This window comes from Sorex araneus, chromosome 2 (assembly GCF_027595985.1).
Source record: "Sorex araneus isolate mSorAra2 chromosome 2, mSorAra2.pri, whole genome shotgun sequence".
Classification (NCBI taxonomy): domain Eukaryota; kingdom Metazoa; phylum Chordata; class Mammalia; order Eulipotyphla; family Soricidae; genus Sorex; species Sorex araneus.
In genome coordinates this window covers 108002885-108025352 of record NC_073303.1, presented here as the reverse complement: position 1 = coordinate 108025352, position 22468 = coordinate 108002885, and the positions used below count along the sequence as shown (strand labels likewise).

General features: G+C 44.2%; 1 protein-coding gene across 1 annotated transcript; it reads right to left on the bottom strand.

Annotated features, from left to right (window-relative positions):
- Positions 1-5: 5 nt before the first annotated feature.
- On the bottom strand, positions 6-17311 carry DSCC1 (DNA replication and sister chromatid cohesion 1). Its single transcript, XM_055127430.1, has 9 exons — positions 16998-17311; positions 14957-15125; positions 11697-11831; positions 9805-9895; positions 7663-7801; positions 6596-6648; positions 6039-6193; positions 5084-5232; positions 6-1555 (listed from the first exon to the last, which is right to left on the bottom strand). Exons 1-9 carry the CDS (start codon positions 17183-17185, stop codon positions 1447-1449), a joined length of 1188 nt encoding a protein of 395 aa, XP_054983405.1. The 5' UTR covers positions 17186-17311; the 3' UTR covers positions 6-1446.
- Positions 17312-22468: the final 5157 nt, after the last annotated feature.

Sequence of the window (22468 nt, the reverse complement as noted above, 5' to 3'; positions counted from 1 at the left end):
CGGAATGAATTTGTTTTTAATCTCTGAAAAATAAAGATAAGGTAGGTACAGATGGCCAAAGGCAGTTTACTTGGGGAAGGGGCGGGGCTTGAGGGGTGTTGGACTTTGGCGGAGGAAAGTGGTAACTCCGGTGGAGAGTGGGTGGTGTGGATAGATGAATGCATGAAATTATCATTAATGGTACTGAAAATCACAGTACCTCAATTAAAATAGGAGGGAGGAATAAATTAAGAAAAAATTTCCAGAGCTGGAAAGAGTCGTGGGTTAAGGCACTTTTCTGGTATGCAGTGGATTTGGGTTCAACTCCAGCACCACCAGGAATAAGATAAATAAATAAATAAATAATCTAGGCACCCAGATAGTAGATTACAGTGTTTGCTTTGCAAGCAGCCCACAGGGTAGGTTCCTGGCACTTCCATCCCTGCACGGAAGGGTGTGGCCCAGATCCCTGCCCCCACTCCCAATAAAAAGTCCACAAATGAAGAAAAATTTATTGAAAGTTGGGAAAATATTTAGAAGCCACCGGATTACCACTTCATGTGCTTGAGAATAGGCAATGCAGTCGATTTCAGTAGCAATTAAAATTTTAATGGTGAGTCATCGATTAACGGTTTGTTTTTTTTTTAAGCCTTGGACAGTTTTAACTTAGGCCTACCTAAGTTAAAACTTTTGCTGACAAGTTCATTACGAAATTAAATTTAATCTGAACTTTGCCCTGGATAATAAATTAGAAAAAACAATATTATAAAGGAACTTTATGAAGCATTCCAACACTAACTAGAAAGTACTCGTTTTCTAGTATGTATTACCTGTGTGAGTGCTCTCCTTTAGGGTAATAAACTGCACTATTAATATTCTTCACAAAGGATTGGTGACCAAATCCATTTCATCCCAAAGTGGGTATCTGCACTAATCAGGGGGATATGAGAGTGAGTATTGAGCTGATGTCATGGGGACAACTAATTTAGAGAATTATCACTAGATGATACCAAGTGTTTTGGTGAAGTATTGCAGATAGAGGGGAACACAATTGAAAAATTATTGTTAGATGAATAAGTAACTAAAAAACAAACAAACTAGTTCTCCGAATACCCTTGAATTTTCTAATGACTAGAATATCAAATCCTGCTTAAAGACATACAATTAAAATTTTTACAACAAACAGGTAAAGGTTTTCTATAAATATGTAGACACAAAGACATATTAAACATAGGAAATAACACTGTCATTTGTCCCTGCTTAGACTGTGCACATAATATAAACAACTTGAAAAGCATAAAAATATCCTGCTATGGTTAAGAAAAAAGAAGTCTGGCATTTCAAAATGTTTATGAGAAAAATGCTTCAAAATACTAGACTTTGAAAGTTTGTGGTACACGTAAAAAAATAATTTTCTTATAACCAGCAATTTTATAAAGCAATAATAGTCCCAAAAGACTTGTTCTTTTAAGATATGGGTCTTCTTGAATTATAAACCTTGATACCATTTTGCATCGAAGATCGAGAATATTTAGTGAGTAATGTGCCTATGGTTTGCTTCTCCCCACACAAATCTCTGCAGGAATAAAAAAATTAAACAATGAGTGTCATGAATAGTTTAGGGAACCCAACAATATTCACACTATGTTATCTCTCTCCCATTAATCCATTTTTCAACAAAAGTATAGGATGTGAAAGTATAAACTTTCAATGAAAGTTTAAAGGACAGAGGATAGAGCTTACTTGAACTTAATTCTTTTGAGGGGGAGTAGGGAAGGGCACATCTGGGCGTGCTCGAGGGCTACTCTGGCTCTACACTCAGGGATTATTCCCAGGTGTACTAAAGGGACTGAAGCGATAGCACAGTGAGTACGGCATTTGCCTTGCATTGGCCGACCCGGAGTTCAATTCCTCCATCCTACCGAGAGTATCTGCCCACACGGCAGAGCCTCGCAAGGTACCTGTGGCATATTCAATATGCGAAAAACAGTAACAAGTCTCACAATGGAGACGTTACTGATGCCCACTCGAGCAAATTGATGAACAATGGGATGACAGTGCAGTGCTAACTAAAGGGATCATGCCGTGCTAGAGATTAAACCCAGTCCATCTCAATACAAAGCAACCTGTCAGCCCATTGCTCTCTTTTCAGCCTCAAATATTTTTTTTCTTATTTTGGGGGGGTGCTACCACATCCAGCAGTGCTCTGGGTTTACTCCTGGCTCTGTGCTCAGGAATCACTCCTGGCCTGGAAGTACTCAGGAGACCCTATGTGGTGCCGGGAATTGAGCCCTGGTCAGCCGCATTCAAGGCAGTCGCCCGACCTATTGCTCCATCCCAGTTCTTAATTACGTTTTAACGGAACTGAATGCAGTACATCTATTATTTTCATCTCACTTATTCTTTACAATAAGTTTAGTGCTATTGTCTCATTTAACAAACACCCTATTTGAAGGAAACTGAGCTCAGACAATTGGTATAATCAAAGAGCCAGGTCTACATGACTTCAACATTGGTGATTCTTCCATTCCATCACTCAGTCTATAAATTGCAAATACAAGGAAGGTTATCAGAGTGCGGAGAAGTCTCAGAGAAAACTGTATTCTAGGTTACCTGTGAACGTGTGAGTTTCCCTGAATTTCAGCTTTTTTTGTATCCCCCAAAAAGAGGAAGTCAGAATATGTACAAGAGGGTGAGGGAGGAGCAATGACTGTGATTTAATTCTGAGCGTAATGGGAAGCCATTAGCAGTGGCTTTTGATGAGCGAAAAGGTGTAAGATGATAAAAGTTTGATAATGGGGGAATTGGATTGAGAGTTAAGAAAGCTGCCTGACCGGGAGGTTCATTATTATATTGTCACTTTTGAGTGTTTAAATTTTTTCTGAAATAATATTTAAAAGAGGGGAAAGATGGGTCCAGAGAGATAGTACAGCTGGAGTGATATCACAGCAGGTAGGGCATTTGCCTTACACATGGCCGACCCAGATTCGATCCCCAGCATCCCATGATCCCCTGAGCACCGCCAGGAGTAATTCCTGAGTGCAGAGCCAGGAGTAACCCCTGTGCATCGCCAGGTCTGACCCAAAAAGCAAAGAAAAAAGAAAAAGATTTCCAGAGAGATAGTACAGCAGGTAAGGCACTTGCCTTGCTTGCAGCAGATCCAAGGTCAATCCCCAGCTCCCCATCTAGTCCCCAGAGTCCCACCAGGAGTGATCCCTGAGCACAGAACCAGGAGTAAGCCCTGAGCACACTTGGGTATGGCTCAAACAAAACAAAAAAATTTTAATTAAAAAATAAAAGGGGGGTGGGGGCTGGAGTGATAGCACAGCGGGTGGGGCGTTTGCCTTGCACTCGGTCGACCCGGGTTTGAATCCCAGCATCCCATGTGGTCCCCGGAGCACCGCCAGGGGTAATTCCTGAGTGCATGAGCCAGGAGTGACCCCTGTGCATTGCTGGGTGTGACCCAAAAAGCAAAATAAATAAATAAATAAATAAAAATAAAAGGGGGAGAAGAGAATAAGCCAAAAATAGGGAAAAAAAAGCTACTGGGATCTGTTTACATTTGAATGGGGGGGGTGTGGAATACAAGGGTAATTCTAGACTTTCTGCATTAGCAACAACATTAATGGCAGCACTCTTCACTGAGATGAGAAAGATAAAGCCAGACAGGGAACCAATGGTTTTGGTATGAGCATGTTATGGGGAAAGCAAATGGTCAAATATGAAGATAAAAGTAGGAAATCACTAGGGCTAGAGCCATAGCACAGCGCATAGGGCATTTGCCGTGCAAGCAGCTGACCCAGGTTTGATCCCCGTCAACCCATATGGTCCCCCGAGCACCACCAGGAGTGATTCCGGAGTGCAGAGCCAAAAATAAAACAAAATATAGGAAGTCACAAAACTTAAATCTAGGGGGCGGGCTGGATCCATAGCACAGCTGGTAGGGCGTTTGCCTTGCACGCGGCCGACCTGGGTTCGATTCCCAGCATCCCACATGGACCCCTGAGCACTGCCAGGAGTAATTCCTGAGTGCAGAGTCAGGAGTTAACTCCTGTGCATCGCCAGGTGTGACCCAAAAAGAAAAAAAAAAAAAACCCTTAAATCTAGGCTTAGATGCAAGCATCAAGAGAGTCGCTATGTCAAACAGTGGTAGTGAAGGTCAGGTTGGAGAGACAATATTAAGGTGCTGCCTTGGCCTTGCAGTGGCCAACCCTAGTTTGATCCCAGGCACCGCATGGTTCCCTGAGCACAGAGCTAGGAGTAGGCACCAAGCATCACCATGTATATCCCAAACCACCTCACTCCTGCATACGTGCACACCTGTGGGTGGGTGTACACACACGCACACAAAATAGTGATAGTAAGAGGCCAATCAATCAAAGACAGACAACTGACCATGGAAGGCAGAAAAACAACCAGAGCATGAGCTGAACTGGTTGAGAACATGCGTTGCATGAAGGTGTGGGTTCAATCCCCTTCACACCCGATGCATGATCAGCTGAGCACTTCCCGGAGTGACCCCTGAGCACTGCACGTAAACAAATACTACTACTAAAAAAAACTAAAAGATAGATATCATTGTGAGAAAAGCAGAAAGGAGGGCCTTTGTGACAGAGATCAGCGGGCACAGGGCCAGTAGGCGGTGGCACTTTTACTTGCCCCAGCCAGAGTGATCCCTGAGCAAAGGGCTGGTAGAAAGCTTGAGTACAGCCAGGCATGGTCTCAAAAAGAAAAGGGACAAACAGGGGCTGGAGAGATAGTACAGCAGGTAAGGCGCTGGCCAAGTTAGATCCCTGGTATCCTAGACGTATGGTCCCCCAGCACCACCAGGACTGATTCCTGAGTGCAGGGCCAGCTGTGGCCCCAGAGCAAAACAAAACAAAACAAAAACATGACACACAGCCCAGTTCCAGAAACAGATGTGGAGAACACTAGAGAAGAGAGATGCCTCTTGACAACGCTGAAGCATTCCTGAAGCTGTGACTTTAGGGAATATACCCGCCTATTTTTAAAAATTGTGTCCAAATGATAAATTTAGAGCCCTCTATCACTCTTTATCAAAAGGATCATCTCCCCCCCCCATGCATTTTCATAGATTACTTACTGGATATATGGAGCAATATCTTCCTCTGTCCACTTCTCCCGTACAGAGAAGAGACTATTAAAACGCTCCTGATTACCCTCAGGTAAGTCATCTACTTTAAGCAAAAATATGATTTCTGGTCTGGAGTGTCTATCCACCAAGGCTAACCCCTATAAGAGAAGGAAAGGGACAGTTAAAGTATTGGTCCTCATGATCTCATGTCTAAAGACGACTCATTCTTTTATTGTTAGGTGTCATGCACTTAGCTAGGGCATTTAAAATGTCAGCAATAGTTTAAAGCTCGTACAAACTTTTATTTGCAGAGACTGAGAATATGTTTTTCCATAGCAAGAGCTCCTGTAAGCAATGACATTTGTTTTTACCACAACCCATTTATCAAGATGGCTTTTGGACTCATCTCTCTAGCTCTGCTTCCTTTGCTAATGCCGATCACATCTTCCTCTCTGAGTTTCTATTTCTGATGTGGAAGGTCTTTAGGTCAAGAAGAAATGAATCTCTTCTGGAGTTGATACTGCAGGTTCCTGGCCCTCTGTACCCCTCCATTTGCTCCACTATCACTATCTTGGAAGATAACATCAGTCTCAACAGGGCTAGAAGACATGGTTCAGCAGGTAGCAGCTACCCAGGCTCAATCTTTAACACCCCATCTGGCCCTCTGCGCCCTGCTAGGAGTGAGCCCTGAGCAAGAGCCAGAGTCATCAAGAGGTATCAATGGGCTTGAGGACTCTCAGTGGGGGGGTGCCTAAAGAATTTACCAAGACTCTCTTCCCAAATGGGGGATTTTATGATATATAAAATTATACTGCAATAAATAATGAGGTTTTTGAAGGATAATGTGATGGATCGAATGAAGTGTGCATTCCTAAGGGGTTGCTTGGAAAATTAATCAGTTCCGAACTTAGTTCCACTCCAAGTTTGAGTTCCCTGGTACTTAACGATAAGGTATTGCTGGTACCTTAAGCTGATCAAGGTTGGTTACCATTCCTTCAGGAACACTCTGTTGCCACACCTCTAGAAACTCACTGAAGTTAAATTTCACTGCATTCTGCAGTAGCATTTGGGCTGTTGCTCTGCATATTTTGTCAGCACTCAGGTCAAAATAAACTTCACCTAAGAAAAAGATAGCAGGTAGTTTCACATTATTGTCTTACAATTAAATAAACTACCCACATTTCATTTTCCTTAAAACAACTGCACAGAATTTCACACAAATTACCTTCCACAAAGCCATGGAGTTCTTCTTTTGTTAGGGGGTCATACCACCTGTGCTCAAGAGATACCCCTAGCTCTGTGCTCAGAGATCACTCCTGGCAGTGCTCAGGAAACCATATGTGATACCAGGGATCAAACTGGGGCAGGCTTGGTGCAAGGCAATGGTCTCACCCCTGTACTATCTCTCTGGCCCCAACATCATGCTATTCTTCTTTTTAATACAAACACACTTCAGAAAAAGCATACAGGTTTCAATATACAGAAGTTAAACTATCCATCAGAATACTTTCAAAATCTTACCTTCTTCTATATATCTCTTTCCATAACATTTAAGGCAGTGTTCAATCATCTCCCTGAAAAATACAAGCCATGCATTTGAAAAGTTACCAACATTTTATGCATTCTATTTAAACCTTACTGCAAATCAGAAATTAGATATAAACTTGAGTTTTGAATTACTAAGTGATATGGATTGATAGTTATTTAAACAGGAAATTAAAACATACTGGGGAATTACTATGTGCTTAAGTTTTCACGGGGAATGTTTTGGATATACATTTATTATTTTTAAAAAGCTTTAAAAATATTTTATAGTATTTTCATTGTAGGAAAAAGATAGTATACATTTATTCAACCCAGTAATCAAAATTCCCAAGTTCTTCTTCATTGGTTATACCTTTAAGTGATATTCGATCATCAGCATTTAAATTGTCTATGCTTCTGGTGGCCAGAGAGAAAGCATAAGAGTTTTTTTGTTTGTTTGTTTGTTTATCCTTTGAAAGTCCCTATGAATAGCTTTTTCTTTTTTTTTTTAATTTTTAAATTTTATTGTATCACCCTGAAATGGGCTAGAGATATAGCACAGCGGTAGGGCGTTCGCCTTTCATGAGGCCGACCCATGTTTGATTCCTCCGCTCCTCTCGGAGAGCCTGGCAAGCTACCGAGAGTATTGCGCCCGCATGGCAGAGCCTGGCAAGCTCCCCGTGGGGTAGTGGATATGCCAAAAACAGTAACAATAAGTCTCACAATGAGAGACGGTACTGGTGCCTGCTCAAACAAATCGATGAACAACGGTATGACAGTGACAGTGACACCGTGAGATAATTACAAGCTTTCATGTTTGGGTTACAATCTCACAATGATCAAACACCCATCCCTCCACCAGTGCACACTGGAACTGAATCCCCAGCACCAACTAAGCATATAATCCCCTCAGTACCACCAGGGGTCACTTCTAAGCAGAGGCGGCGATAGTCCCTGAGCACCAGCAGCTATGGTCCAAATCCCACTCCCCCTTAATCACCCCAATAGTCTGAGTGTTCTACCCCTTAAGGAAATGTGGCGGGACAAGTAATTAAAATGCTTACTCTGGCTCCAATGGCCCAAGCTCCTGAAGGCACACATTCAAGGGAACTTTACTAAAAGACCAAGATTCGGAATCCACAAGCTGAGTCACGTGATTCAGAAGCTTCATTTCATAATCAAATTCAAGAATCCTCCAGTAACCTATATCAAAAAAGCAAATTAATTAATAAACTAATCAAGGAGCAGCTTACTGCTTCTCACTGCCCAAATTAAAAAATAAAAAAAAATAAAAAAAAAAAGGAAAAAAGCCCTTATTTTTTTTAATAGCCTTCTTTTAATTTTTTTTTCTTTTTGAATCACACCCAGCAATGCACAAGGGTTACTCCTGGCTCATGCACTGAGAAATTACTCCTAGTGGTGCTGGGGGGACCATATGGGATGCTGGGAATCAAACATGGGTCGGGTAGGGAATTTGCCTTGCATGAGATCCAAAAAAGAAAAAAAAAATTATTCCTTGTTAGATAAAAAATTATGAAATGCCGGGTCGAAGGAGATGTCTGAAAGGGCTCGTGTGCACGCAGGTTTGACATGTAGGAGTCCCGAACTCTGTCCTTGACACACATTTTCCTTCTCCCCCAGCCATGAAATACCATTTTCTATTTGAAGATAGAACCACTATCCTTGGAGAAACAATCAAGCACACATTCTTAAGGGAAAAATGCTGTTGCTGTATTCTGGTAAAATAAAGGCAACAGTTAAGAAATGGAATGTCTCTTGGGGCTGGAGTGATAGCACAGCGGGTAGGGCGTTTGCCTTGCACGCGGCCAACCCGGGTTCAAATCCCAGCATCCCATATGGTCCCCTGAGCACCGCCAGGGGTAATTCCTGAGTGCAGAGCCAGGAGTAACCCCTGTGCATCGCCAGGTGTGACCCAAAAAGAAAAAAAAAAAAAGAAATGGAATGTCTCATGTAAAACTTACCATAAAAGCTAGAAATCCATGTATCCCCTCACCAAGATTTGTACCCATCCCTAAGCAGTAAGTGAATAATACAGAGGGATGCGTTAAAATCCACACTTTGAGTTTTCTTTAATCTTTCTTAAAATTTTAACATTCACAGTAACTGTACTATGAGTAATTAGCATGTACCACAGTAATTAGCAGCAGACAGACGTAATTAAAAATGTCTGTCCCTTTTGACACTTAGGAACAAATGTTTTTCAAGAAAGAGCTAAGTACTTCCATTCTACATTTGCGCATAGTGGTTTGCATTCATGAAATTAATAGCTGAATTTGTCACATCGTGAATCAAAGTCTTATAAGAGTTAATCTCCTTGGAAAGACTGTGCAAGCGGAATGGTGCATCTTCAAACTCAGATAGATTTCTTTCTACTTAACACTTGAGTGCAGAATGATACTGAATCTCTGGGCAAGGACACTTAGTCTGAAAACACAAGCAAACACCTTAATTATTACTGCAGACGCAAATGCTGAAATGAACAAGACATTGCTGGGCTTCACCATCAATTCCTGAGACCAACCTGCATGTAGCATCACACAGGCTTGTTACATAAGCTATGTAACACATTTCCAAGTTGTGCTCAGAGTTATTGCAAAAGGAAGCAGTTTCATCTTCCAAACAATTTAGAAACAACTTCAGATTATTAAATTAACTTTTAAGCAGGGCTTAAATAACTCAACATATAGCCTAGAATAAGTTGGTTTAGTTCTTTTACTCATTATAAACAATGAGGAGCATATTGAAAACCAAAGACCTTCCTCCACCTGACATGGTTCTTCTATTACCACTCATTGCAGGGGGGTGGAGGGGAAGGCGTTATGAGGAGTAAGCACTGGTCACACATAAACCTCATGTACCCCAAATCTATCCCACATCACAAAAATCTCTCTCTGAGCCCAACATAAGATTAAATAGTACGTAGAAGGTAAAGATGTCAAAAAACTTGGTTTTTTTTTTCCTGCTTTTTGGGTCATACCCAGTGATGCACAGGGGTTGCTCCTGGCTTTGCACCCAGAAATTACTTGGCGGTGCTCAGGGGACCATATGGGATGCTGATAATCGAACCTGGGTCGGCCGCATGCAAGGCAAACACCCTACCCGCTGTACTATCTCTCCAGCCCAAAACTTGTCTCTTTTGTACAACCAATTCCATTATTATTAAGAAGAAGAGTAAGGAATGCTACCTTCAATCTCACAGGCATTTAGAACTTGTAATTGGGTCATGATTTCTTCTTCACTTGCCTGAATTAGATCAAGCAAATCTTCTGTTGTATACTGAAACAACAATAATAACAAAATGTTTCAAGGCTGCTTGCAGAAAAATATTTTTTTTATATTCCTTCTAAAGTTAAGAAATATAATACACAAGACAGATAAAAGCAAATTTGTGTACTGGCTCAGTTTCTTTTGGTTGTATATAATAATTTTACATGATATCAATAGATATCCTAAAAGAAAAAACATAGGGGAAATGTTTGTGATGCTGAATATGGCAATGATATCTTACACATAGTAACAAAGGAAAAATATATAAATTGGATATTAATTAAAATGAAAACTTTTGTACTTGAAAACATAATCAACACAAAAGGGCAAATATTATGATTCCCCTTTCGTGAGGTACTTAGAGTAGTTGAATTCAGAGAGAGAAATTAAAAGTGTTTGCCAAAGGCAGAGGAGATTAGGTTAGGATTTGACCGGTGGTCGTGATGGGGGAACAAAGTGAATATACTTATTGCCAAATAACTGTACATGTAAAATGGGTAAGACGATAAGTTTTGCGCCGGGGAGCCACATATTTGCAGGCATGAGCCTGGGTTCGAGCCCTAAGTTTGATCTGTGGTACCACACGGTCCCCTCCATCCCACAGGAGCCACCATCTATGGCACTCACAAAACAATTTTTTTAAAAAAAGAGGAATCAGTTTTACAAAAAATAACATTCAAGGGGGCTGGAGCAATAGCACACCGGGTAGGGCGTTTGCCTTGCATGAGGCCCACCCGGGTTCGATTCCCAGCATCTCATATGGTCCCCTGAGCACTGCCAGGAGTAATTCCTGAGTGCATGAGCCAGGAGTAACCCCTGTGCATCGCCGAGTGTGACCCAAAAAAAGAAAAAAAATAATAATAACATTCAATACAAATGTGACTTTCAGAAAACCAGTAGTGTCCTATCTTTTTAAATTACATTAAAAATATTTTTTTAATTGACCTGTAAATATTTCCATACTTCAGGAGTCAATCAATTCAGGTATTAGTCTATTTTTCTTTTCTTTTTTTTTTTTTTGCTCTCTCTCTCTTTCTCTCTCTCTCTCTCTTTCTCTCTCTCTTTCTTTCTCTCTCTCTTTTTAACTTTCTGGGTCACCCAGCAAGCAATGCTCAGGGGTTATTCCTGGCTCTGCACTCAGGAATTACTCCTGGCAGTGCTCAGGGGATCATATGGGATGCCAGGGCTCAAACCCAAGTTGGCCACACGCAAGGCAACTGCACTACCTGCTGTACTATCGCTCTGGTCCCTATTTTTCATTTTCATAATGCATTCTCTTGGAGTACCTAATTATAATTTTTAAGAACATTTCACTTCTTATAAAAACTATTATTTCATAGTTGGGAATATGAGAAGCATCCAGTTATATAAACAGAATTATGAAACCTAGGATTTGTTGGGTTTTGGTTTTGCGGTCAGACTGAGCGATGCTCAGGGGTTACTCCCAGCTGAGTGCTTGAAGAAGCACGTGGGGCCAGAGATCAAACCTGGGCCTTCTACATGCAAAGCCTGTTCTCTGAAGGACTGAACTATCTCTGGTCCCCAGGATTTGTTTTAAAATACTTTAGGTTAAGAGACCATAGGGTTGGAGGGGAGAAAGAACGAGAAGAATAGCAGAAATGAGACTAATAAATGTTCAACCGCATGGTGATACACAGGAGCCATTACAAAGCACTTCTGCTTTGGAGTATTGCCATTTCCTTCAGACAAAGCTTTAGAGTTTTCAAAGCCCAAACATGAATGAACATTAGGTGCCTCTAATATTAATTCTACTTTTTATTCCATATATAAAAGTGAAATGAAGATTTACCTTAGAGCGATTTGACTCCTTTTCTTTTTGACTGTCAGGGCCTTCGTAGGCATTTTCCATCAACAGTTTCTTTAGCTTCTTTAACTTAGGTCTGCATCTTCTCAGCTCCCAATAATTATTGGAAAAACCAAAGATCTAGAAATTACAGAGACAGAAACTTCCCGATTATTGTTGTAAGAAAATTTATACAAACTTTCAACTGACACATCTGTACTGAACAAAAAGCAAGAAAATGGACACAAGTATTTTATAGAATGATTCTACTGTGATTTGTCAGGAAGGCAGCCGGCCGGCGTCTCCAGCAGACAGCTGAGTGCAGGAAACAGCGTCCAAACCCCAGTGAAGAAGAGCCTGCCTACGCAGCGAGGGCCAACAGCTGAGTTCCCCCATCTCAACTATACTCTGGGTACTAGAATATCTCCAGAAGGAAGGTGAGGATGAAGACAGCTCTGCAAACCAGGCTGGGATAATTAAAAAATATATAATCAGGCTAAAGGAATTGAGACAGTCTCAATATCTAAATAATCATGGGAGAGGGTGAGAGAGAGCCCAGGAGGAGAAAGGCCTTGTATGGGCTGAGACTGCGACTCCACTGTATGCCACCAGGGGTCACTCCTAAGCACAGGGTCAAAAGCACCCCCTGAGCGCTATCAGGGGACCCCCGAAAACATTAAAATAAATATTTTATAAGGAAGGGAGGAGACTGTATCCTCTCTTTGTGTGGTTCAGTCAAAATTAATCATTGGGGAAGAAGTACAGGAGGTGGGTGTTTGCCTTGCACACAGCTGACCCGGGCCCCACCCTCAGCATCTCAGATGGTTCCCCAAGCACCGCCAGGAGTGATTCCTGGGTACAGAGCACCACTGGGTGTTACTTGTCCCCCCCCACACACATACAGAAAGAACCCAAATTTAATCATTAGGGAGCAGAAAGATAATACAAAGTACTGAGCAATAGCTGGTACAGGGTTCAATTCCAAACACAACATGGTCCCGGGGGCACTGCCAGGACTGAAGCCCAAGTAATGAACCGTGCAGTTCCAAAACACAAACAAAAGTAAGCATTAAAGAGAGAGAATCCGGGGCTGGAGGGATAGCACAGCAGGTAGGGGCATTTGCCTTGCACGGGGCTGACCCGGGTTCGATTCCCAGCATCCCATATGGTCTCCTAAGGACTGCCGGGAGTAATTCCTGAGTGCATGAGCCAGGAGTAACCCCTGTGCATTGCCGGGTGTGACCAAAAAGTAAAAAAAAAAAAAGAGAGAGAGAGAATCCTATTCAATGCGACCACTTCCCACCAGTATTTGGTTTCTGTTTTTTCCTTTTTCTTGGCCTTTGGGGAAAATGGGACATTGCTCAGGTTCATTACTAGCAGGTTCCTTGGGGGGTTGCTTCTGGTGATTCCCAGAGACCCATATGACAGCAGGGACAGTCTGTACCTCCTGCATGCAAAGCATGTACTCCCCACCATGAGTTATCTCTTGGGCCACATGCTTTCTTTGTGGGGTGGAAAGTGCTGGCTTTTGGTCACAGCTGGTGGTGCTTAGGGCTTACTCCTTGCACTGTGCTCATTCCCGCTTCTGCTTCTGTATGCAGGGATCACTCCTTTAAGTGCTTGGAGGACTATATGGGTTGCTGGGGATCAAACCTGGGTTGGCAGAGTGCAAGGCAAGCACATTAACACTGTACAATCACTCCATCAGGTCATGTCTCTTTTACTCTATTTTTCCTTCTTTCAATTCTACTTCTGTGTATCATAAAGTAGTTTGCCTAACGTCTCCTAAAAATCATTAAGGGCAATCATTTAACAGCGAGTATTATATGTGTAACTACCTAAAACAGAAACTTCTATTTGGTTATCTGCTATCAGCATTCTCTAAAATCATTTAGAATTTGTTAATAGTTTTCATTGGCAATAAACCAATCTGACTATAAACCTGAGAAACACATCTCCCTCAAACACTCAAATTTGTTCATTTCTCTCTATAGGAAGACCATCAAATGTGCCAATAACAGTTTGGAGGTACCTCCTTTCAAAACATATTCATAGCAAAATGCCTTAAAAATAAAGCTTTCAAGTTAGTCACCAAATTGCAAATTTTCTGGAATAAAAAAAGCAAAGCTGTGGAGCCAGAAAGATAATACAACAGGTAAGGCACATACTTATCTCACACATGGCCAACCCAGGCTTGATCTCTGGCACCTCAGATGGTCCTCTGAGTCTGCCAAGAGTGATCCCTGAGCACAGAACCAGGAGTAAGTCCTGAGCACAGCCAGATAGGAGCCAAAAACAAAACAAAAGTGAAGAATTGCCCTCTCCCAATTTGAAGGTGTATGTGTTAATTTCTTTCACTCCAAGCGTCTCCCTCGTCCCTCTCACATCTCCTAAATAAAAACCTCCTGTGTTACTTCAAAAAGGAAAGAAAAGAAAAGAAAAGAAAAGAAAAGAAAAGAAAAGAAAAGAAAAGAAAAGAAAAGAAGAGAAAAGAAGAGAAAAGAAAATGTGTGGTTATGGCTTAAATATCAGAGGCCAAAGAGAGAGAGTGATTATTATGACAATAATAGTTGGAAATGATAACTTTGGACAGGAACTGAGAGTTGAAAGTAGATGAAGGGATATACATGGTAACCTTTCAATATCTGAACTGCAAACCATAATGCCCAAAAAGGGGTGTGTAGGGGGGGGAGAGATGGAGAGGGAGAGAGATGTGCCTGCCATAGAGCGGGGGGTGTGCAGAGGCTAGCTGGGGGACACTGGTGGTGGCAAATGTACACTGGGGATGGGTGTTAGAACGTTACATGACTGATACATGAACAACCTTGTAACTGTGTATCTCACTGTAATTCAGTTTTTAAAAAGATAATTTAAAAAATAAGATGAAAAGATAAAACTGATTAAATCAGAAAAGAAATTAAATTAGGAATATGAAGTCAATGTCACAAGACTCCACATACATGAAAAACATGGTGAAAGTTCTCATGTCTCATGAGAGAAGTTTTTCAATTATCCATGATACACACTCCAGGGCACTGTTTGTTTTTGTACGGGGCGCACACACAGGCCAGGGTTCAGGGCTGACTCAAGGCGGTGCTTGAGGGGGCCAGATGTGGGGCCAGGGGTCAATCCTGGGTCAGCCACACATAAGGCAAGCACCCTACCCACATACCATGTGTCTGGCCCCAAACCTGAAGTTCAAAGCTAAACCCAAGATGAGCACACATGTTGTCCTCCTTGTGCTTAAGCAGGACTCAGGACAGTACCTCGGCGTGAACAATGTCACTGGGGGCGCCTTCCAGCTTCAGCTGCTCAGGTGTTTTACAACCAGGGATGAAAAGCAACATGTTGGACGTGTCTGCTATTTTCAAGTCATAGGTTTTGTCTTGACTGCACAAGACAGCCTGTTCATCCTTATCCCCACGAATCACCAGACTGCGGGGAAGCGAGAAGGAGAAAAAACAAAACCCACAAAGTTGATTAAGACTTAATTATTAATAAGAGGCTTAATCATTTTATTAACCATTACTTATTTAATACATTAATCAGCATTATCATTTATTATCTTATAGTATTGTAATTTATCATTACTGTATTTTATTGTCAATTAATGTCTTGTTGGTTGATGCTTATTATCCCATTGTTTTATTATACTGTTATTTTAATTATTAATCACCAATAAGACAGTTATTAGCAAGGCTCAGTAACAATTTTATTATGACGGTGATGGGCCTCTCTCAGCAGCTACAAAATCCTGACCTGGGAGAATTCAAAAGGCCTGAAACTGCCTGGCACCAGCTCTCAGGCCCTGCACTATAAGCTCAACGGGCAGAGTGGGAGCCTCGGACACTGCACCCCAGGGCATCAGATGGAAAAATAGTTAGACACAGGTGAGCAAGACCCAAAAAGGCCTAGAGGCCAAATGCCAACACCTGGCCCCCGTGCCATCTGCAGGGAAGAACACAAGGCAAAGAATCCAGAAGCTTCCATCCAGATGTCATGACTTGGGGGGGCCCAAGGGAGAGGACAGTGGGTATAGTACTCACCTAGCACACAGTTGACCTGGTTCGATCCCTGGCACCCCATAGGGTCCCTTGAGCACCAACAGGAGCAACTGTGCTGAGCACAGAGCAGGGAGTAAACCCTCAGCACCACCGGGCAGGGCCCCCCCAAAGAGAAAACACGTCATGCTGTGGCCAGAGAAATCATGCAGTGGATAAAGTGCTTGCCTTGCACTCAGCCAACCCGTGTTAGATCCCATAGGGTCCCCATACAGCCCCCCAGCCTCACCAGGAGTGACCCCTGGGCACAAAGAGAGTGAGTAAGCCCTGAGCATCCTGAGATGTGGCCCAAACAAAAAAGATGTCATGACTTTGGGGCCAGAGGGGGCGCTCGGAAGGTTAAACACAGGCTGTGCATGCAGGAAGCTCAGTTTGACCCCTGGCACTGCACAGGGCGCCAGAGCACCCACAGGAGCACCCCCAGGATGATCCCTGAGCACTGCCAGCTGTGGCCCTCTCCCAGCAAAAATGAAAGAAAAAAAAATGGGTAAAATTTTTTCCTCTAGTTCCTTTAGAGACAGTCTGTAGCTAGGCTGCCCAGTGGACCGCAACACTGACGGGTAAAGCATGAAGGCTAAAAGACACATGAAGAGGTTTCGTTTAAAGGAACTTAGAGGAAAACAACTACCTTATAAATATAAGTGTTGGATTGGAGAGCCCCCCGCCAGGGCAGAAGAGAATCAGGCCGGAGCCTTTTAAGGCTTCCCGTCCAGGAGATGCGGCCGCAAACGGAGACGGGTGGTCCAGCTGTCCCAGGAGAAGAGAGCGGGACTTGCTTTCAATTAGAAACAGCTGCAGATGCCGCCCGGGGGGGGGGGGGGGTGGGGGGAAGTGGTGGCAAGCAAGTCTGTTTCCTGAACCGTCTGCAACAGTCACCAGGTAGTAATATATCCTTAAACGTATCCCCCCTAGTCTGGCCTGTAGTCTGAGCAACAGTCAAGAAACTCTCCCAGGATCAGCTACCCAGACTGCGTTAGAAGGTCAAGCGCATGGCCGGGAACTGCATCGCGGCCAGCGTCCCCCCACCTTCACTGAGGTCAGCGGGACCAGTCCCCCCACCTGACCTTGCCTAACCCCGGGGAGAGTGCGGGGTGCTGGGGATCAGGCCAGAACCACCCCCCCCGCCCCCCCCATCTCTCACCAGCTATGCAGCCCTCTCCAGTCTAACGCGTGCACCGGCCCGGCAGGCCCGGCTTCCCGATGCGCCCGTTTCCCGGTCAGGGCGGCGGGGCGGCGGGCGGCTCACCTGTGGCCGGCCTCCAGGTGCGGGCAGAGCGCGGGGTCCAGCTCCAGCAGGCAGAAGTCTCCGGCGTCGGCGCCGCGCGCGCGGGCCCCGAAGCGCAGGCAGTGCACGGGCCGCAGCAGCTCGGCCGCGTTCAGCTTGGCGATCTGCAGCGTGGCGTCCACCTCCTCCCGGGTCCTGCTGGTCATCATCGCTCTGCCGGGCCTTTGCCGGGAGGCGATCTGACTCGAGAACTCCAGGACCCGGCCCTGCCGGCCAACGGGAGCCCCGAGAGACACACACACACCCGGAGGCGCGGAGGCTTTGCAGAGCGCGCCCGGCGGCTCGGAGGCGTGTTTCCGGGGCGGAGCGCGCCCGGGCCGAGCCCGGGAAAATGCAAACGCCGCGCGCCCTAGCCCCGCTGCCCCGCCGCCACCGCGCGTCCCAGGCTGGGGGAGCCGAGCTGAGACCCGCGGGTGCCACACAACATCGCCCCCCCACTTTTCTTCCCCTTCCACTCCTCCCCCACCGCCTGTTTCCAGCCTATACCCCGTGACCTCGTTGAAAACAGCCAGTGGCAGTTGTTGTTTTTTTTTAATTACTTAAAATAATGTTTTTATTGAATCACCGTGAGATAGAGCATTACAAAGTTGTTCATGATTGGGATTCATTCATACAGTGTTCCGACACCCATCCCTCCACCAGTGTAATTTCCCAGCATCAATGTCCCCAGTTTCCCTCCTACCCCAGCCTGCCTCGATGGCAGGCGCCTCTCTCTCTCTCTCTCTCTCTCTCTCTCTCTCTCTCTCTCTCTCTGCTCTGTCTCTCTCTCTCTCTCTCTCTCTCTCTCTCTCTCTCTCTCTCTCTCTCTCTCTCTCTCTCTCTCTCTCTCTCTCTCTGCTCTGTCTCTCTGTCTCTGCTCTGTCTCTCTGTCTCTGTCTCTGTCTCTCTCTGTGGACACAGCCTGGAGCTGGCAGCTTCCTATTCTTCTAACACACAGATATTTTTGCACGGAACTGGACCCGAGCTTGGTCCTAGTGGACAGGACGTGGCACTTTGGGGAGGGTGGGCGGCGGTAGACCTGGCAATGCTCTCAGGACTTCCTCCTGGCCCTGCACTCAGGAATCACTCCTGGCAGCGCTGGGGGCGGGGTGGGGCTATTGGGGGCGGGGATTGAACCCAGCTCCGCCCCATGCAAGGCAAGCGTCCTACCTGCTGGACTATCTACTGTCTCCAGCCCAGGACCTGGCACTTCTTTAGGGTGCGGACAGTCATATTGGGGGACAATGGCTTGGACTAGATCCACCCATTCCTACCACGTGGCAGGTTGAGATCCAAACGTTCTGGAGTTCAGAAACTGCCTTCTGGGGGGAGGCAAACACCACAGCCCTTATACATGTCCTTTCGGCCTTCTGTAAGGTGTTTTCTGAATTGAACTGCAGCGAAGTCCGTTTTAAACTAAAAGCTCATCATCCTTGAAGCAGCCTAGAGAAATTATTCACTTCACTTCACACTAACACCAACAATAACACCAAAGTCAGGATAGTCCCCTGGGCAAAACAGTTTGGGTCTTTTAAAACATAATCAAGGGGCTGGAGTGATAGCACAGCAGGTAGGGCGTTTGCCTTGCACTCAGCCGGCCCAGGTTTGATTCCCAGCATCCCATCTGGTCCCCGGAGCACCGCCAGGAGTAATTCCTGAGTGCAGAGCCAGGACTAACCCCTGAGCATCCCCGGGTGTGACCCCCCAAAAAAAGCAAAAAAAAAAAAAAGTTAAAATATAACTTCTTTTTTTTAATTTATTTATTTTTAATTAGAGAATCACCGTGAGGGTACAGTTACAGATTTATACACTTTTGTGCTTATACTTCCCTCATACAAAGTTCAGGAACCCATACCTTCACCAGTGCCCATTCTCCACCACCCGTAAACCCAGCGTCCCTCCCACCCTCCCCAATCCCATCTCCCCCAACCCCACCCTGCCACTGTGGCAGGGCATTCCCTTCTGTTCTCTCTCTCTAATTAGCTGTTGTGGTTTGCAATAAAGGTGTTGAGTGGCCGCTGTGCTCAGTCTCTAGCCCTCATTCAGCCCGCAAATCCCTTCCCCCACATGGCCTTCGACTACAATGTAGTTGGTGATCGCTTCTCTGAGTTGCCCTTTCCCCGGAACGTGAGGCCAGCCTCGAAGCCATGGAGTCAACCTCCTGGTACTTATTTCTACAGTTCTTGGGTGTTAGTCTCCCACTCTGTTATTCTATATACCATAGATGAGTGCAATCTTTCTATGTCTGTCTCTCTCTTTCTGACTCATTTCACTCAGCATGAAACTTTTCATGCCCATCCACTTAACTACAAAATTCTTGACCTCCTTTTTTCTAACCGCTGCATAGTATTCCATTGTATAGATGTACCAAAGTTTCCTCAACCAGTCATCCGTTCTGGGGCATTCGGGTTTTTTCCAGATTCTGGCTATTGTAAACAGTGCTGTGATGAACATACATGTGCAGATGTTGTTTCGATTGTACTTTTTTGCCTCTCTGGGATATATTCCCAGCAGTGGTATTGCTGGGTCAAATGGGAATTCAATATCTAATTTTTTGAGAATCGTCCAAATTGATTTCCAGAAGGGCTGAACCAGTCGGCATTCCCACCAGCAGTGAAGAAGGGTCCCTTTCTCCCCACATCCTCTCCAACAGCAGTTGCTTTTGTTCTTTTGGATGTGTGCTAGTCTCTGTGGTGTGAGGTGGTATCTCATGGTTGTTTTGATCTGCATCTCTCTGATGATTAGTGATGCAGAGCACTTTTTCATGTGCCTTTTGGCCATTCGTATTTCTTCCTTGGTAAAGTTTCTGTTCATTTCTTCGCCCCATTTTTTGATGGGGTTGGATGTTTTCTTCTTGTAGAGTTCAACCAGTGCTTTATATACCATTGATATCAACCCCTTATCTGATGGGTATTGTGTAAATATCCTTTCCCATTCTGTGGATAGTCTTTTTATTCTGGTCACTGTATCTTTTGCGGTGCAGAAGCTTTTTAGTTTAATGTAGTCCCATTTGTTGATCTCTGTTTTTACTAGATTGCTTAGTTCCGTGTCACCTTTGAAGATATCTTTATCTTCAATATCGTGGAGGGTTTTGCCGACCTTGTCTTCAATGTACCTTATGGTTTGTGGTCTAATGTTGAGGTCTTTAATCCATTTTGATCTGACTTTTGTGCATGGTGTCAGGTCAAGGTCTAAACCCATTTTTTTGCATGTGGTTGTCCAGTTGTGCCAGCACCATTTGTTAAAGAGGCTTTCCTTGCTCCACTTCACATCTCTTGCTCCCTTATCAAAGATTAGATGATCATACATTTGAGGTTGTGTGTAGGGATATTCCACCCTGTTCCATTGGTCTACGGCTCTGCCTTTGTTCCAGTACCATGCTGTTTTAATTGTTACTGCTTTGTAGTAAAGTTTGAGGTTGGGGAGGGTGATGCCTCCCATCATCTTTTTCCCAAGAATTGTTTTAGCTATCCTTGGACGTTTGTTATTCCATATGAATTTTAGGATTGCTTGATCTATTTCTTTGAAGAATGTCATGGGTATACTTATAGGGATCGCATTGAATCTGTATAATGCTTTAGGGAGTATTGCCATTTTGACAACATTGATTCTCCCTATCCACGAGCAGGGTGTATGTTTCCATTTCCTCATGTCCTCTTTGATTTCATGGAGTAGCGTTTTGTAGTTTTCTTTGTAAAGGTCTTTTACTTCCTTGGTTAAGCTGATTCCGAGGTACTTGATTTTCTGGGGCACGACTGTGAATGGGATTGCTTTTTTCATGTCCCTTTCCTCTGCCTCATTGTTTGCATATATGAAGGCCATGGATTTTTGGGTATTGATTTTGTAGCCTGCAACTTTACTGTATAAGTCTATTGTTTCTAAGAGTTTCTTAATAGAGGTTTTAGGCTTCTCTAGATATAGTATCATGTCATCTGCAAATAGTGAGAGTTTGATTTCTTCCTTTCCTATCTGAATGCCCATAATCTCTTTTTCTTGTCTGATAGCTATCGCAAGTACTTCCAGTACTATATTGAAGAGGAGTGGTGAGAGTGGGCATCCTTGTCTTGTGCCTGATCTCAGAGGAAAGGCCCTTAGTTTTTCCCCGTTGAGGATAATGCTTGCTGTAGGCTTGTGATAGATGGCTTCGACTATCTTGAGGAAAGTTCCTCCAAACCCCATTTTGGCGAGGGTTTTCATCATGAAAGGATGTTGGATCTTGTCAAATGCTTTCTCTGCATCTATAAAATATAACTTGTTAAGACAAGCAAAATAACATACTCAGGAGAGAGCAGAAACAGTTTAGGGTCTTTTAGCTGCAGAGGGCAATACTGGCAAGAATAGAATAGGAATTTGTTAGGACTCTGCTCTTGAACACTTTGCCTCTGACTGGCCCTGTGAAACAGCCTCTGCGCTTGCGCACCTGCTGTTGATATTGATGTTAACTGTCCTTAATGTCTCTGTCAGCTTAAAGGTGGTGAGCGGTATTATATTGATTAAATAGCCAGCCTCTGAGCTCACTGGTGGTGACCTCAAAGCTTGGACAGCCCTTGTGTGTTTGCCCTGAAATGTTTGTCCTGTTCTTGACTAACCACCTAGTCAAGGACAAATGTTTGTCCTGTTCTTGACTAACGGAGGTCAGAAGTGCCAATACAATTGACTTTAGACAATTCTACACAATTTTCTTAAACGTTTGAGGCTTCCCAACCATTTTCCCAAGCCATTCTAGTGACAGGGAAAAAGAAAAACTCTTTTGTTTTGTTTTGTTTTGTTTTGTTTGGGGGACACACCAGCTATGCTCAGAGCTTACTCCTGGCTTTGTGCTCAGGGCTCTCTCCTGATGGGGCTTAAGGGACCATTAGTGGTGCTGGGGAACAAACCCTGGCTGGCTGCATGCAAGTGGTCAAGTCTTGGATAGTAATTCCCTTATGTTCACTAAAAACTTCAGAAAAGGGAACTTTGATTTTCTATCAGCAAGAGGGGGGAAAAAAACATGTTTCAATGTTCTCGCCTTTTGTTCAACTTTCAAGGTTGTGCTTGTGAGAGTTAAGATTTCTGCCCACTAGATGGCGGTGTAGCTTCATGTTTCTCAGCAGCCTGCTTTATTCTAGTCTCCACTGCCCTTTAGTTTACTTTTTAAAATTAAATCTAATTTATTTTATTGAACCATCGTGAGATACACAGTTACAAAGCTGTTAATGATTGGGTTTCAGTCATACAATTTCACCCACATGAACATGCGTCCAGTGTACTTTTCCCACCATCAGTGTCCCCAGTTTCCTCCTGCCTCCATGGCAACCCCTCTGTAGCCTCTGCAGCAAGCAAGCTCTCTCCTCTCCTCTCCTCTCCTCTCCTCTCCTCTCCTCTCCTCTCCTCTCCTCTCCTCTCCTCTCCTCTCCTCTCCCCTCCTCTCCCCTCCCCTCCCCTCCCCTCCCCTCCCCTCCCCTCCCCTCCCC

Bases quoted from the DNA above. Each gene is read 5' to 3' on its own strand.
- DSCC1 (XM_055127430.1), bottom strand. From the start codon at position 17,185: ATGATGACCAGCAGGACCCGGGAGGAGGTGGACGCCACGCTGCAGATC. The intron at 6,194-6,595 runs GTAAGATTTTGA...TCTTTTTCTTAG, and splicing joins AAAGAGATATATAGAAGAAG to GTGAAGTTTATTTTGACCTG. The intron at 1,556-5,083 runs GTAAGTAATCTA...TTATTCCTGCAG, and splicing joins GATATTGCTCCATATATCCA to AGATTTGTGTGGGGAGAAGC.